At 44.4% G+C, this 17,797-nt stretch overlaps 2 protein-coding genes across 5 annotated transcripts in view; one reads left to right on the plus strand and one right to left on the minus strand.

Annotated features, from left to right (window-relative positions):
- The window catches only part of LOC143806518 (uncharacterized), a 95,377-nt gene extending 81,374 nt beyond the window's left edge, over positions 1–14,003 (plus strand). The window contains exons 2-4 of the mRNA XM_077287139.1: positions 11,296–11,401; positions 11,734–12,358; positions 13,830–14,003. Coding sequence (XP_077143254.1) covers positions 11,296–11,401; positions 11,734–12,358; positions 13,830–13,860 — 762 coding nt within the window. The 3' untranslated portion in view covers positions 13,861–14,003. The remainder of the gene's footprint in view (positions 1–11,295; positions 11,402–11,733; positions 12,359–13,829) is intronic.
- SAAL1 (serum amyloid A like 1) overlaps positions 1–17,797 on the minus strand; it is a 92,559-nt gene that overhangs the window by 32,767 nt on the left and 41,995 nt on the right. For 3 of the 4 annotated variants that reach the window (XR_013221493.1, XM_077287135.1, XM_077287138.1), the window contains exons 2-3: positions 3,598–3,755; positions 3,328–3,447 (exon numbers count right to left, since the gene is read on the minus strand). Coding sequence is in view for 3 of the 4 variants with exons in the window: in XM_077287135.1 (XP_077143250.1) it covers positions 3,328–3,447; positions 3,598–3,755 (278 nt within the window). In the remaining variant the exon portion in view is untranslated. Of the gene's footprint in view, positions 1–3,327; positions 3,448–3,597; positions 3,756–16,808; positions 16,851–17,797 lie in introns of those variants that run through there. The other variant, XM_077287137.1, reaches the window with a different exon arrangement.

A 17,797-nucleotide genomic window follows, 5' to 3' on the forward strand; every position in this document is an offset into this window, starting at 1 on the left:
GGAGCTGAGAGCCAGCAGGAGGGTGTATACTGCAGGGGAGGAGCTGAGAGCCAGCAGGAGGGTGTATACTGCAGGGGAGGAGCTGAGAGCCAGCAGGAGGGTGTATACTGCAGGGGAGGAGCTGAGAGCCAGCAGGAGGGTGTATACTGCAGGGGAGGAGCTGAGAGCCAGCAGGAGGGTGTATACTGCAGGGGAGGAGCTGAGAGCCAGCAGGAGGGTGTATACTGCAGGGGAGGAGCTGAGAGCCAGCAGGAGGGTGTATACTGCAGGGGAGGAGCTGAGAGCCAGCAGGAGGGTGTATACTGCAGGGGAGGAGCTGAGAGCCAGCAGGAGGGTGTATACTGCAGGGGAGGAGCTGAGAGCCAGCAGGAGGGTGTATACTGCAGGGGAGGAGCTGAGAGCCAGCAGGAGGGTGTATACTGCAGGGGAGGAGAGAACCTTCTTTGTATCACTTAGTGTCAGCCTCCTAGTGGCAGCAGCAGCATACACCCACGGGCTGTGTCCCCCAATGAGGCGTAGGAGAAATAAGTATTTCATACACTGCCGATTTTGCAAGTTTTCCCACATACAAAGAATGGAGAGGTCTGTAATTGTTATCATAGGTACACTTCAACTGTGAAATAAAATCTAAAAATAAAAACAGAAAATCACATTGTATGATGTTTAAATAATTAAGTTGTATTTTATTGCATGAAATAAGTATTTGATCACCGATCAACCAGCAAGAATTCTGCTCTCACAGACCTGTAAAACTTTTCTGTAAGAAGCCTCCTACTCTGCACTCATTACCTGGATTAATTGCACCTGTTTGAAACCCAAGATGACTGTCAATCTTCTTCGGTCTGAGGCTCCATACAAGATCTCACCTCGTGCAGTAAGGATGATTCTGAGAAAGGTCAGGAATCAGCCCAGAACTACACGGAGCACCTGGTCAATGACCTGAAGAGACCAGGGATAACAGTATCAAACAATACCGATACGAACACACTACACAGTCATGGATTTAAATCCTGCAGGGCAAACAAGGTCCCCCTTCTCACACCAGCACATGTCCAGGCCCGTTTGAAGTTCACCATTGATCATCTGGATGATCTAGAGGAGGCATGGGAGAAGGTCATGTGGTCAGATGAGATCAAAACAGAACTTTTTGGCATCAACTCCACTTGCTGTGTTTGGAGGAAGAAGGATGAGTACAACCCTAAGAACACCGGGAGAAATATCATACTTTGGGGGTGCTTTTCTGCAAATGGGACAGGACGACTGCACCGTATTGAAGGGAGGATGGATGGGGTCATTTATCGCGAGATTTTGGCCAACAACCTCTTTCCCTCAGTAAGAGCATTGAAGATCTGTCGAGGCTGGGTCTTCCAGCATGGCGATGACCGAAATCCCACAGCTAGGGCAACTACGGAATGGCTCTGTAAGAAGCATTTAAAGGTCCTGGAGCGGCCTAGCCAGCCTCCAGACCTGAACCCAATAGAAAATCTTTGGATGGAGCCGAAGCTCCATGTTGCCCAGTGACAGCCACGAAACCTGAAAAATCTGGAGAAGATCTGTATGGAGGAGGCGGCCAAAATCCCTGCTGCAGTGTGTGCAAATTTCATCAAGAACTACAGGAAACATCTGACCTCTGCAATTGCAAACAAAGGTTTCTGTACCAAATATTAAGTTCTGTTTTTCTATTTTATCAAATACTTATTTCATGCAATATATGAAAATTAATTATGCAAAAATCATACAATGAGATTTTCAGGATTGCATCTTTAGATTCTGTCTCTCACAGTTGAAGTGTACCTACGATAAAAATTACAGATCTCTCAATTCTTTGTAGGTGGGAAAACTTGCAAAATCGGCAGCGTATCAAATACTTTTCCAAATATATTCTCCATTGTATGTCTGTGCGATAATCCCTGCTCACCTATGGCATCAGCCAGCACTGCTACATCTACGGCCTGATAAGGAAAGCTGTGGATGACGGCTTGCAGTCTTCAATCCCTCATGTTGCTTGAGCAGCTAAATTGTGCATCACACACCAACTTTATATGTAAGGGCGCAATCAGATGGCAGCATAAATCAGAGAGCGATCGGATGGCAATGCACAGACTGGCCGGCAGCTCTCCCAACACAACTGGCAACTGCACAGAAATGCATAAAGCTGTCACGCTCGGGTCGGGAGAGCCACTGGTCAGTCCGTGCATTGCGTTCTGATCTCGGTCCGATTTATACGGTCGTCTGACTGCGTCCCCTCACAAATACTCTGTACAGACCCCCGATATGGATTTTATAGCATGAATTTGAGATGTGCGGATCCTTATCACAAACACAATGTCTAATCCAATCGTGAAAGGTTAATCCTAATCTGACATTTACAATTGTGTGTTTGTAGATTGGCAACAGAAAGTAGGAAAATTCCAGACAGCGAAATAAACAATAATTGTCTGACCTTTACGGATCAAAGATTACGATGCACCCTTAATGTACTGAAATGTTATCAGACAAGGGAGGTCACAGCCATGTCATCATTATGTGAAGAGGTCACTGTACCCCACACTTCACTGACCGAGCACGGACTGGTCGTGGTTCTCCCAACTTAAGCGTGGCCGCGTCACATACTTCTATTTGACCGGTGACCACACCGTCCATTAACCCTGTTGCATGGACGTCTGCATGAGCCCTTACTGTGACTTTGCACAAGAACAGCACCGCTTCCTCCTGAAATGCTCTGTGCTGCTTAAAAAAATAAAAAAAACCTTCTAGTTCTTTCTCTCTTCTTCTATATCCTCCCACAAGTATCCGCAAACCCCTCTCCTGGGACAGTCCATGCTGCTGGAGATGCTATGTGTTCCAATATGTAACTCACTTTATGACTTCCAACATCTGAACTCGGCTCCTGAAATTCTCTGTGCTGCTGGGCTCCGAGATCTTCCGTTATGTTACTTGTCAATCTGTGATCTACCACATAATTAGCACACTTTCCTGGTCATATATGCTTATCCTGTGGGAGGACACAGAGCAGAGCCCAGCAGCACAGAGTATTTCAGAGGAAAGGAATGCACAGAGGTTGTTGGTAGCCATATAAGTAGAAGGATTACACAGCAGCACAGAGTATTTCAGGGTAGGCACGTGCTGATCATGTGGCAGGTCAGCCTACAACGTAGCAACACGTAAAGAGCAGGATTCCCAGCAGAACAGAGGGTTTGAGGAGCAAAGTTTACTCTACAATAAGTATCTTTCAGTCTGACCTCCCATAAAATTAGCATGCCCCGCTCCAGAAATACTCTGTGCTGCTGCAGAACCTTTCCACTATCCTCCCATTTGTCTCCATACCTCATTCATCGACATGTCCCAAACTTTACAAATGTCGTTTTCCATGTCTTCATCCAGCTCCATCGAGATCTCCTCGCCACCAGCAGCAGCAGGCTGGGATTTGTCTTTTTCAGTGACTAACTAAAAACGAAGAGAATCACGATCATAGACCAATACATATCTAGTGTTCAGAGTTCGGTGCGGCAGTGATACCTGGGTATGCTGGGCCCCACATAATAATATTAGGTATTTAAAGGCAGAGTATAGACTGCGAGGATGTGCAGCGATCACCTGGATGAGCCTGGTCAGGGTGCTGAAGAACCAGTGCTTGCTGTACACGGTGCTCCCTATGGAGTCTTCCTTCTGCTCCTCTTCATCATCGCTTGTCGGTGGGGACGGGTTGCGATTCATATCTGGGCGATTCGGGCTGGAGTCGACCTCGTCCTTCTCTGGAGAAAAAAAACAAACTATTACCAATACAACTACATATATCATACCCAAAGAAGTGTAACCTATAATAGCCCTTTACACCCCAGGCTAATGGATATAACGGTTCTCCTGTTCCCATGGTCACACAAACCTACCGATCGTTAATTAATAGCTAAATAAATCGTATATATAAATGTAGAAAGTCAATGTAAAACATCCCTTCATTAAACCTCAGTTATATCCATAATTATTGCAAGCTTCATTTTAGAAGCTGCTAGTTAGTTAATGTGCCTAATGACAAGCTTGACTGTTTTCAGTAACAACCAGCAGAATTGGGAATACAGCTCTGAAGTATAATACAGGATGTAACTCAGGATCAGTAATGTAATGTATGTACACAGTGACTGCACCAGCAGAATAGTGAGTGCAGCTCTGGGGTATAATACAGGATGTTACTCAGGATCAGTAATGTAATGTATGTACACAGTGACTGCACCAGCAGAATAGTGAGTGCAGCTCTCGAGTATAATACAGGATGTAACTCAGGATCAGTAATGTAATTTGTGTACACAGTGACTGCACCAGCAGAATAGTGAATGCAGCTCTGGGGTATAATACAGGATGTAACTCAGGATCAGTAATGTAATTTGTGTACACAGTGACTGCACCAGCAGAATAGTGAGTGCAGCTCTGGAGTATAATACAGGATGTAACTCAGGATCAGTAATGTAATGTATGTACACAGTGACTGCACCAGCAGAATAGTGAGTGCAGCTCTGGAGTATAATACAGGATGTAACTCAGGATCAGTAATGTATGTACACAGTGACTGCACCAGCAGAATAGTGAGTGCAGCTCTGGGGTATAATACAGGATGTAACTCAGGATCAGTAATGTAATGTGTGTACACAGTGACTGCACCAGCAGAATAGTGAGTGCAGCTCTGGAGTATAATACAGGATGTAACTCAGGATCAGTAATGTATGTACACAGTGACAGCACCAGCAGAATAGTGAGTGAAGCTCTGGAGTATAATACAGGATGTAACTCAGGATCAGTAATGTAATGTATGTACACAGTGACTGCACCAGCAGAATAGTGAGTGCAGCTCTCGAGTATAATACAGGATGTAACTCAGGATCAGTAATGTAATTTGTGTACACAGTGACTGCACCAGCAGAATAGTGAGTGCAGCTCTGGGGTATAATACAGGATGTAACTCAGGATCAGTAATGTAATGTATGTACACAGTGACTGCACCAGCAGAATAGTGAGTGCAGCTCTCGAGTATAATACAGGATGTAACTCAGGATCAGTAATGTAATGTATGTACACAGTGACTGCACCAGCAGAATAGTGAGTGCAGCTCTCGAGTATAATACAGGATGTAACTCAGGATCAGTAATGTAATTTGTGTACACAGTGACTGCACCAGCAGAATAGTGAGTGCAGCTCTGGAGTATAATACAGGATGTAACTCAGGATCAGTAATGTATGTACACAGTGACTGCACCAGCAGAATAGTGAGTGCAGCTCTGGGGTATAATACAGGATGTAACTCAGGATCAGTAATGTAATGTGTGTACACAGTGACTGCACCAGCAGAATAGTGAGTGCAGCTCTGGAGTATAATACAGGATGTAACTCAGGATCAGTAATGTAATTTGTGTACACAGTGACTGCACCAGCAGAATAGTGAGTGCAGCTCTGGAGTATAATACAGGATGTAACTCAGGATCAGTAATGTAATGTATGTACACAGTGACTGCACCAGCAGAATAGTGAGTGCAGCTCTGGAGTATAATACAGGATGTAACTCAGGATCAGTAATGTATGTACACAGTGACTGCACCAGCAGAATAGTGAGTGCAGCTCTGGGGTATAATACAGGATGTAACTCAGGATCAGTAATGTAATGTGTGTACACAGTGACTGCACCAGCAGAATAGTGAGTGCAGCTCTGGAGTATAATACAGGATGTAACTCAGGATCAGTAATGTATGTACACAGTGACAGCACCAGCAGAATAGTGAGTGAAGCTCTGGAGTATACGCTTTCCCCCGTACTGGAAGTCTGCTGCCTCGGAGTAAACCTTGACGCTGCCCTGTCCTTCAAAGCACACATCCAAGCACTTTCCACCTCCTTTTTTTATTTGCTATATAAATAATAATAATAATAATAATAATAATAAAGGATGTAACTCAGGATCAGTAATGTACAGTATATCATAACAGTGGGCACACCCCTGACATTTTTGTAAATATTTTCTTTCTTTTCATGGGTCAAAACTGAAGATCTGACACTGTGATACAATGTAGTCAGTGTGCAGCTTGTATAACAGTGTAAATGTGGTGCCCTATAAATATCTCAATGCAGCCATTAATGTCTAAACCACTGGCAACACAAGTGAGTACACCCCTAAGTGAAAATGGCCAAATTGTGCCCAATAAGCCATTTTCCCTCCCCAGGGTCATGTGACTCAGTGTTAGAAGGTCTCAGGTGTGAATGGGGAGCAGGGGTGTAACATTTGGTGTTCTTGCTCTCACAATCTGTACATAAAGATGGCCGAGGCTATAAGAAGATTGCCAACACCCTGACACTGAGCTGCACATGGTGGCCAAGACCATACGGTGTCTAACAAGATAGGTGACTCAGAACCGGCCTCACCATGGACGACCACAGAAGGAGTGCATCTGCTCAGCATCATATCCAGGGTTGTCTTGTCAGAATAGACATACGAGTGTGGCCTGCAGAGGTTACAGGGGTAGGGGGGTCCGCCAGTCAGTGCGCAGACCATACATATTGCTGCAGAGGTTACAGGGGTGGGGGGTCTTGCCTGTCAGTGCTCAGACGATACATATTGCTGCAGAGGTTACAGGGGTGGGGGGTCCGCCTGTCAGTGGAAAGACCATACACATTGCTGCAGAGGTTACAGGGGTGGGGGGTCCGCCAGTCAGTGCGCAGACCATACATATTGCTGCAGAGGTTACAGGGGTGGGGGGTCCGCCTGTCAGTGCTCAGACCATACATATTGCTGCAGAGGTTACAGGCGTGGGGGTCCGCCACTCAGTGCTCAGACCATACACATTGCTGCAGAGGTTACAGGGGTGGGGGGGTTCGCCTGTCAGTGCTCAGACCATACATATTGCTGCAGAGGTTACAGGGGTGGGGGGGTTCGCCTGTCAGTGCTCAGACCATACATATTGCTGCAGAGGTTACAGGGGTGGGGGGGTTCGCCTGTCAGTGCTCAGACCATACATATTGCTGCAGAGGTTACAGGGGTGGGGGGTTCGCCTGTCAGTGCTCAGACCATACATATTGCTGCAGAGGTTACAGGGGTGGGGGGTTCGCCTGTCAGTGCTCAGACCATACATATTGCTGCAGAGGTTACAGGGGTGGGGGGTTCGCCTGTCAGTGCTTAGACCATACATATTGCTGCAGAGGTTACAGGGGTGGGGGGTTCGCCTGTCAGTGCTCAGACCATACATATTGCTGCAGAGGTTATAGGCGTGGGGGGTCCGCTTGTCAGTGCTCAGACCATACGCCACCGCACACTATCACATTGGCCTGCACAGCTGTCGTCGCAGAAGGAAGACTCAAAGATGATGCACAAGAAAGCTGCAAACCGTTTGCTGAAGACAAGCAGACTTAGGCTATGTGCACACGTTGCGGATTTCCTGCGGATCCGCAGCGTTTTTTACCTCACAGAAACGCTGCAGATCCACAAGTGATTTACAGTACAATGTAAATCAATGAAAAAAAAAATGCTGTGCTAATGGTGCGGAAAATTCTGTGCGGAAACTCTGCGGATTAAAAGAAGCAGCATGTCACTTTTGTGCGGATCTGCAGCGTTTTTGTACCCATTCCATTATAGAAATCTGCAGGGGTAAAAACGCAAGAAATCCGCACAAAATCTGCACCTGCGTTTTTTTGCCAAGAGATTCAGAATCCGCACAAAAAATTCCAGAGGCTAATCCGCAACGTGGGCACATAGCCTTAAGGCCATGGATTACTGGAACCATGTCCTGCAGTCTGATGTGACAAAAACTCATTTGGTTCAGATGGTGTCAAGAGTATGTAGCAGCAACCAGGTAAGGAGTACAAACACAAGTATGTCCTGCCTACAGTCAAGCATGGTGGTGAGAGTTTGAGGGTATGAGCACACGTAGGTGGGATCTCTGCGGATTTTTCCGCACCCGTCTTTGTAAATCCACAGGTAAACAGCACTGCGGATTACCTGCGGATTTACTGCGGAATTACCACGGTTTTTGTGCGGATTCCACCAGCGGTTTTACACCTGCAGATTCCTATTATGGAGCAGGGGCAACCCGCAGCGGAATCCGCACAAAGAATTGACATGCTGCGGAATAGACAACGCAGCGTTTCCACGCGTTTTTTTTCCGCAGCATGTGCACTGCGGATTTTGTTTTCCATAGGTTTACATGGTACTGTAAACTCATGGAAAACTGCTGCGGACCCGCAGCAAAATCCGCAGGGTGTGCACATAGCCTCATGGTGTGGGGCTGTGTGAGTGCTGCCAGCTGTGGGGGGCTACAGTTCTTTGCAGAAACCATGAATGTCAACACATACTGTGACATACTGAAGTAGAGCATGATCCCCTCCCTTCAGAAACTGGACAGCAGAGCAGTATTTCAATATAACGACCCCAAACTTCAACTGCTTTGTTACAAAAACTGAGGGTAAAGGTGCTGGACTGGCCAAGCATGTCTCCAGACCTAAACGCTACTGAGCATCAGTGGGGCATCATTCTTTAATTACAATATAGTGCTTTGTTCCAAAGCACTATAATAATATGAACACCTGAAGTTTAGACCATTTCTTGTCCCTATAATCACTACTTTATATCCCGTATGTCCAGATCCTGCAGATATATTCACACCCATTCATATAGCCGATATCGCTGCTCTCACTAGGTTTACTTCTCCTTTAATGTATCCCTATAAAAATAAACCCCTGATAATTCCTGGGTCAGTTAGTGGATACTTAATACCTTGTGCTAATCACCTGACCTTTCAGTTTGGACAAATGATAACGAAAAATAAGAAAATCCCTAAATAACAAAAACAAAACGTTCGCTCCCCATAGACTATATAATACTGACCTCAGAGGCAGGTGCCATAAATGCGTTTAAGAAGAGGTGTCCTGTGATCCCTCCGGTCACTCTGCAGCCACAGTAAGTTATATCATACACGGAATAGACTAAAGCCTGAATTGCTTAAAAAAAAAATTCTGGAGGTTTGTTCCTTCTTTAAAGGGCTTGAATGGTACAAAGATATTGATGACCTCACCTTGGGAAAAGTCATGAATTTGAGATTAGTGAGGGTGTGTCACCCAGATCCCCCCCAATAGTATGGAATCAGGTGCAGAGGCTGCTGGAAGTAAATAACCTACAGAGCTGGAATACCACAGCGCCTCTACTGTATAGTGGCCATTCTGGGATACTGCAGCTCAGCTCCTAAATATGTGCAGAATTACCCAAAAACCACTAAAAAGTCTATGGAGCACTTCTGTTCCAGTTCTGTACACTTTGTATGTTCAGCTGATTGGAGGAGGAGGTGAATGTCAGACCTCCATCAATATGATGCAACCTACTGCGTCTTCATTGCGAAAATTATTATTATTATTTATTTATATAGCACCATTGATTCCATGGTTACATACAAATTACAGACATCACTTACAGTAAACAAACTAACAATAACAGACTGATACAGAGGGGTGAGGACCCTGCCCTTGCGGGCTTACATTCTACAGGATGAGATATGGCCTTAGTAGGACAGGGGTCTACAGGGATGTTCATATGTTGCATTTTTGCCATGAAAAACAATGCATTTTTCTGTACCAGCAAAAGTGAATGAGATTTCTAAAATCTGCAGTATGTCAATTCTTTGTCGTTTTTTTTTTTCCTTTTTTTTTAAGCATTTTTTTCACCTTTTCTAATGATTGTGAAATACTTCTATGCCAAAAAATACAAAAGTATTCCAGGAATTATACATTATTTTTCTGATTAGACAATGGGTAGGTGCAAAATTAAGGTTTTTGTTACAACTGGAGAGGTGGTGGGAGTAACCACTTCTGGTAGAGGTGTGAAGTGTCCATGTAGAGGCATCAATCCAAGTGTTAGATTTTGTCCTTTTGTCAAACACCTGAACTTCCTTAAGGTACCGTCACACTAAACGACTTACCGACGATCACGACCAGCGATACGACCTGGCCGTGATCGTTGGTAAGGCGTTGTGTGGTCGCTGGGGAGCTGTCACACAGACAGCTCTCTCCAGCGACCAACGATCAGGGGAACGACTTCGGCATCGTTGAAGACAGTTTCAACGATGCTGAAGTCCCCCTGCAGCACCCGGGTAACCAGGGTAAACATTGGGTTACTAAGTGCAGGGCCGCGCTTAGTAACCCGATATTTACCCTGGTTACCATTGTAAAAGTAAAAAGCGCCGGCAGTAACAGCGGTGACGTCAGTGCAGGTAAGCTCTCGGCAGCAGCGCGTGCATTAGCAGCGCTCCTGCCGAAAGCAGTTTTAACCCTGTGGACGCCGGGGGACGTGACAGACATCAGAATGTGAGTATGTACTGTTTTTTTTTTTTTTTAACTTTTACAATGGTAACCAGGGTAAATATCGGGTTACTAAGCGCGGCCCTGCGCCTAGTAACCCGATATTTACCCTGGTTACAAGTGAACACATCGCTGGATTGGCGTCACACACGCCGATCCAGCGATGACAGCGGGTGATCAGCGACCAAAAAATGGTCCTGATCATTCCCCAACGACCAACGATCTCCCAGCAGGGGCCTGATCGTTGGTCGCTGTCACACATAACGAGATCGTTAGCGGGATCGTTGCTACGTCACCAAAAGCGTGACGTTGCAACGATATCGTTATGTGTGACTCAGCCTTAAGCTAAAAATCCAAGATTTTTCTCTGTCTTCTTAAATAACCTTTCAGTATTAAGACTTAAATCGGTCTCACTGTGTTCTGGTCCAAAGAAACATGACCTCGCAGGCGTCCGGGTAAGTTCATCCTCATTTGTAGTTTTTGCTTCGTTTCTCCAATGTCGGCTCTATCAGGTGCTCCTTGTACATTGCATCATGTACACCACATTGGAGGATGCACATATGAAGAAATCCAGGATTTTATAGTGCCGATTTGTGTATGGGTGTTTGGGTATGTGGGCTGTGTTTTTTGGAAAAATGTTGGTACAGATCCTGCTTTTTTTCCCGGTTACATTTTTTTTTACTTGTCAGAAATGTCGTCTCAACACCATCAGTGTCGGACACATTCCTCTAATAGTAAAACAAGAACCCCAAAAAACAACTGTTTTTGTAGATTATATACAGGGTTGGTGATATCACCTTCCTGTATGTGGCACATTAGTATATGGGAGGGGGAAAACTTTTTAAGATGGGTGGTGACCATGGCGGCCATTTTGGATGGCATCTTTATAAATGGTCCACCCAGGTGTATCCATATAAATGGTCCATCCTGTGATATTCAATGTTGAGCATTAAATAATGTTATTACCCTACACAGATCCACAAGACAATGAAGCCTATAATCGGCACTGCGCTGTTCGCCATGATCCTACATCTTGCAGAGAGCGGACCCTTTGGTCAGGGACCTGGGTATGGAGGTCGAGGTAAGTAGAATGGAGTTGTCCCTTTATTTAGTAGCCAAGTGAGCCCCCTCTCTGCTGGATTAACTATTGAAATAAGGCAATTTTTGGAGTAAATTATATTGGCCACATGTTTCGCCATCCTCTTAAAAATTTGGCAGGAGTGGTGGAAAATTGATAAAAGTTGAACATTTTGTGCAAATAAAGCAAGCCGTTAAATCTGTGGTGGCTTCATCCCAATAAGTGATGTGTGAGGAGCCACCATAGGTGTCAAAGTTTGGAGGGTCTTTATTAAGTGGTAGATGAAATTATTGTTTCGGCGGTGTTTCTTACATCAATGTTATGTGTCTCCTCAGGAGACTATAGTGGTCCGCCTGCAGGAAGATGTGGCAACGGAGATCAAAAAGCATCTCAGGGTGGAATTATGGACATGCTGTCTGGACTTGTCCCAAATCTAGGTTTACCAAACCCATCATTTCAAGGTGGTCAACAAGATAAGCTCCAAGGCCTTGGCCAGCTTTTGGGTTCCCGTTCAGAAGATGGTAACGGTAATTGTCCACTGTCTGGACTACTCCAGAAGGCTGGCTCTAACGGTAATAGTCCACTGTCTGGACTACTCCAGAAGGCTGGCTCTAACGGTAATAGTCCACTGTCTGGACTACTCCAGAAGGCTGGCTCTAACGGTAATTGTCCACTGTCTGGACTACTCCAGAAGGCTGGCTCGGCTCTGGGCTCGGGGGGTGGTCTGAACGGTTTACTACAAGGTCTTGGAAATAAGTTTTCTGGGAAAGCACAGAAGTCTGGCTCATCAGGAGGATGTGGAGGACGACGCAAGAAATCTGGCTCTTGCAATCAAGGAGCTCAATCGGGCAGAAATGGATACGGATCAGATTATGGTGATGGGGAAGAAGAATGGGGCAGAGCTGGAGGATATGGATCACATAAAGGAGGAAGGCGAGGCAGAAACTCTGGATATAAGAGGTAAAAGAAACTTGGCCAGGAATCTATTACTAAAGTGCCCAAACCCCAAAAGTCTCCTCCAGTTACATGTATTACTAAAAACCAAAAAATCTCGTAACTCAACTCTTACATCAAATCAGGACGAGTGCCATTTCCAAAAAAAGACATCAATACCTGGCGAGCTTCCTGTGCCGGGCTGTCAAAGGTGTCAAACTGGCTCCCATCTCATATTGCAATCAAAACTGTAGGGACGATCACCCAGTTTATACAGGACGATGTGCTGCCGAGAACGATTTTGAACATTAGAACTTTACCTGACTGATGAGAATTCTGCTTGTTTGTCGGGTGATTAGCAGCCTATTCCTGGTGGTGACTCTTTGGTTAGGGTGGACGTCCACTCACATGAGTCAGTGAAGGCGGATGACGAACGGCCGCCCATTGGCTGCATGTGACTACATCATGTCACCGCTGGGAATAGCGCCACAGCAGAAGGCGAGTATACATTGCTTATATTTTAATACGGGTCCAGAGTTGACTAATCTGAGGAATGTTCACACACATAGCTTTTTGAGGCATGTTTTTCAAAACCTCTTCAGGAAAAAAAAAAAAATTCTGAAAAAACTTTTCATGTGAACATCAAAGTGGATTTACTGTAGATTTGAATGGGAACAGTTTTCCGAGCAGGTTTTGGGTAGTATTTTTGAAAAAATCTGTTCCAAAACAAAACCTCAAGAAATTCTGTGTGACCATCACCTACAAACAATAGATCTTATAAATAATCCATACTTGTCCCCTTCACAAACCTTAGGTCATACTTGTCTATGGCTGTAAGGCTATCACCAGCAGCGGGGACCTTCTCCATTGATCTGTCTGTAAGGGTTTGGGCCAGACAGTGTGGCCGCGAGGTGGTGGAACTGTTGGCCAAGGCTGTGATGGGCCGTGGTGAACAAATGACTGCACAAGTGTGAAACAAAATCGTTCGGCAATTGGTGGCGTTTTGGCCTCACTGTCAGGCGCTAAACTAACATGGAAACCTGGACACTGATCTCCACCCATGAAGAGGATAAGGGCTCAAATGGAAAAGGACACTGGGGTCCTAAAACTCGTCACACACCTTCTGTATGGGGGGTTCTCCCAACAAATGATGATAGAAATGAAGGATTGGGCATGTTGGATTTCTAAAAAAACAATCTTTTGTTGTGATGGGAGACAAACTTATTCTCTTTCCCCTTTTTAAAAATAATTAAACCGAAAAACCCACAAGCCCATATTTGCCAAGACCCCCACCGATCACCAGATTAGTAACTTGTGTCCTCTGTTCTCCCTGGGCCGCAGGTGAATGAAGCAGCCATAGGAAAACAGGGGGCTTAGTAGGGTCCGGTGGACGGGTGATAACTTGTTTTGGATAGAAAACCCCTCTTAGTCATAACCCAATATCTTTAATAATCTGCACAAGGTATCAGAACACTAATCCGTACATTTATCATTACAGGCAAACTACAGAATACGATGAGGAATATTAGATTTCTCCTCCAGAGATCTGATGGCTAAAGTCTAAAATCAACCGAAGGGATCTTCTCTCATCTCCCGACAAAAAAAAAAATAAAATAATAATTATTGCATAAGAAATAAACAGATTGCTGCAAAACCACAAAAACCTGAGAACCCTTCAATAAAAAATTATAATGACTGGAAAAAAAAAATCAGATATTGAGTGTTTATTGCGACAAAATCTCATCGTTGTGATACAAGGTTTCTCAATATTTATCCAGTCCGACCTCTCATGAGGGATCACCCAAGGGTCAATTACAGACAATGTCTAAGCCCTGAAACAAATACAGGTCCTTCTCAAAAAATTAGCATATAGTGTTAAATTTCATTATTTACCATAATGTAATGATTACAATTAAACTTTCATATATTATAGATTCATTATCCACCAACTGAAATTTGTCAGGTCTTTTATTGTTTTAATACTGATGATTTTGGCATACAACTCCTGATAACCCAAAAAACCTGTCTCAATAAATTAGCATATTTCACCCGGCCAATCAAATAAAAGTGTTTTTTAATAACAAACAAAAAAACCATCAAATAATAATGTTCAGTTATGCACTCAATACTTGGTCGGGAATCCTTTGGCAGAAATGACTGCTTCAATGCGGCGTGGCATGGAGGCAATCAGCCTGTGACACTGCTGAGATGTTATGGAGGCCCAGGATGCTTCAATAGCGGCCTTAAGCTCATCCAGAGTGTTGGGTCTTGCGTCTCTCAACTTTCTCTTCACAATATCCCACAGATTCTCTATGGGGTTCAGGTCAGGAGAGTTGGCAGGCCAATTGAGCACAGTAATACCATGGTCAGTAAACCATTTACCAGTGGTTTTGGCACTGTGAGCAGGTGCCAGGTCGTGCTGAAAAATGAAATCTTCATCTCCATAAAGCATTTCAGCCGATGGAAGCATGAAGTGCTCCAAAATCTCCTGATAGCTAGCTGCATTGACCCTGCCCTTGATGAAACACAGTGGACCAACACCAGCAGCTGACATGGCACCCCACACCATCACTGACTGGGTACTTGACACTGGACTTCAGGCATTTTGGCATTTGCTTCTCCCCAGTCTTCCTCCAGACTCTGGCACCTTGATTTCCGAATGACATGCAAAATTTGCTTTCATCAGAAAAAAGTACTTGGGACCACTTAGCAACAGTCCAGTGCTGCTTCTCTGTAGCCCAGGTCAGGCGCTTCGGCACCTGTAGCCCATTTCCTGCACACGCCTGTGCACGGTGGCTCTGGATGTTTCCACACCAGACTCAGTCCACTGCTTCCTCAGGTTCCCCAAGGTCTTGAATCGGTCCTTCTCCACAATCTTCCTCAGGGTCCGGTCACCTCTTCTCGTTGTACAGCGTTTTCTGCCACATTGTTTCCTTCCAACAGACTTACCATTGAGGTGCCTTGATACAGCACTCTGGGAACAGCCTATTTGTTGAGAAATTTCTTTCTGGGTCTTACCCTCTTGGCTTGAGGGTGTCAATGATGGCCTTCTTGACATCTGTCAGGTCGCTAGTCTTACCCATGATGGGGGTTTTGAGTAATGAACCAGGCATGGAGTTTTTAAAAGCCTCAGGTATCTTTTGCATGTGTTTAGAGTTAATTAGTTGATTCAGAAGATTAGGGTAATAGGTCGTTTAGAGAACCTTTTCTTGATATGCTAATTTATTGAGACAGGTTTTTTGGGTTATCAGGAGTTGTATGCCAAAATCATCAGTATTAAAACAATAAAAGACCTGACAAATTTCAGTTGGTGGATAATGAATCTATAATATATGAAAGTTTAATTGTAATCATTACATTATGGTAAATAATGAAATTTAACACTATATGCTAATTTTTTGAGAAGGACCTGTAGAAGGTGTTCATTCAAAAAATGACTATTACCATCGGACCGGACCGCAGCAGGACCGCCCCTGGGTGAGTATAATCTAACCTCTTTTTCTCATCTTTCAGGCTACATCGGGAGATTATCTACAGCATTACAGAATGCTGTAGATAAGCCCCTGATGCCGGTGGGCTTGGCTCATCTTGGATTTTGGGGGTGACAGGTTCCCTTTAAATAATCTTCAAAATAACTACAGCAGCAGAATAGTGAGTGCAGCTCTGGGGTATAATACAGGATGTAACTCCGGATCAGTAATGTAATGTATGTACACAGTGACACATTATCAAAGAATGGAGGGCACCACCACTAATATATCAAATCAGAAAATGTCTCGAATCTACCTCAACATGAAAAACCTCAAACTAAATCACACAGAAAAAGACATGTTGTATTGGAGATCAACGGGACAATGATGAATTCCCAAATATAAATATTTATTAGAAAAAGTTAAGCAAGCAGCAACATTAAAAACAATTAAAAGGCAAGAAAATACCCACAATGACAAAGGAGAAAAACATATCCCACGGACCGAGATATAATTTGGCACTTGAGAAGGTTAGGCAGGGGGATTAGAGAGTAACCCTTCCAAAAACAATTGGTCATATAATAGTTGCTAAACAGTTATTCAAGATAATCTTTGGTATTCATAGTAAAGAAAGGTCCCCACCATAACAAATACCTTCAGAGCATAGTAAAGGGGCTACCAGCATGTGGGTAAAAAAATCACCCACCTACAATGCATGTGGAGTCATATACCCCCTGTATCTGCCTTCTTCCCAAAAGGCTATAGTAAGTTGCAAAATGTAACAAAATCAAGCGCCCATACTGATCCAAATTATACCAGTCAGGCATTCATATCACAAGGAGCTTCATACTCATGTGTATCAATCAAATGTGCGGGTCCCCAGGTCTCATTCCGTCCTGTCAGTCAAGTGCAAAAAAGGTCCGTGGGTCTATGCTCTACGCGTGTCGCCACACAAGGTAGCTTCGTCAGGGGCAAGTATGCCAACCTTACCTCTTAAATACACTTACACAATAGAAGGATCGACCTCAGCTGCAGGAGAAACACCGGCCCGGAGACCGGAAGTAGCAATGGCGTTGTTCCCAGTATAGAGCGCATGCGCAAGAATACCAAGTGGTGTCAGCGCAGAAGACCGGCCATATGGCCGGAAAGGACGTCGGCAAGGAGAAACCATGACAACCAAATTAATGTATATGTAGAACATCATGAATTTTGTACAACGAAGCTTGCATATATTGGGATTATATGCATAGGGTCACATGTGGCATTAGCATTACCCAATATGATACAGTGTGCCCACACATAGAGGATATGCGGGACATCAGTAGACTAATCAAGCATGGTGCGGATGTGATTTGAAAACCAGCACACAAGCTTGTATGTAATAAAGTTATAAATGTAGGGTCACATATAATATTAGCATTATCCAATATAGTACACAGTGCCCACAAAGGCGGCCATCCAGCCGGAAATCACGCAGGTATGGCATGAAACCATGGCGACCCACATAACAAGTATGCGGGATGTCAATGAAGCAATCAAACATGGTACAAATATTAATTGGAAGCTTGCACACAAGAGAGATGTTGTCATAAGGTACAGTAATTTAATACATCAGATCATTTAAACAAGAAGTCCAGGCCATCCGGCCCGTAATGGCGTAAAATGATATGATTCTATGATGCCAAAGTCAAACATGCAAATGGTGCCAAGAAAGTTGCCACATGTAAATGTATGATTTAGTATGTACACAGTGACTGCACCAGCAGAATAGTGAGTGCAGCTCTGGAGTATATAATACAGGATGTATGTCGGGATCAGTAATGTACTGTATGTACACAGTGACTGCACCAGCAGAATAGTGAGTGCAGCTCTGGAGTATAATACAGGATGTAACTCAGGATCAGTAATGTAATGTATGTACACAGTGACTGCACCAGCAGAATAGTGAGTGCAGCTCTGGAGTATAATACAGGAGGTAACTCAGGATCAGTAATGT

This window comes from Ranitomeya variabilis, chromosome 2, assembly GCF_051348905.1.
Source record: "Ranitomeya variabilis isolate aRanVar5 chromosome 2, aRanVar5.hap1, whole genome shotgun sequence".
NCBI classification, from domain to species: Eukaryota; Metazoa; Chordata; class Amphibia; order Anura; family Dendrobatidae; genus Ranitomeya; species Ranitomeya variabilis.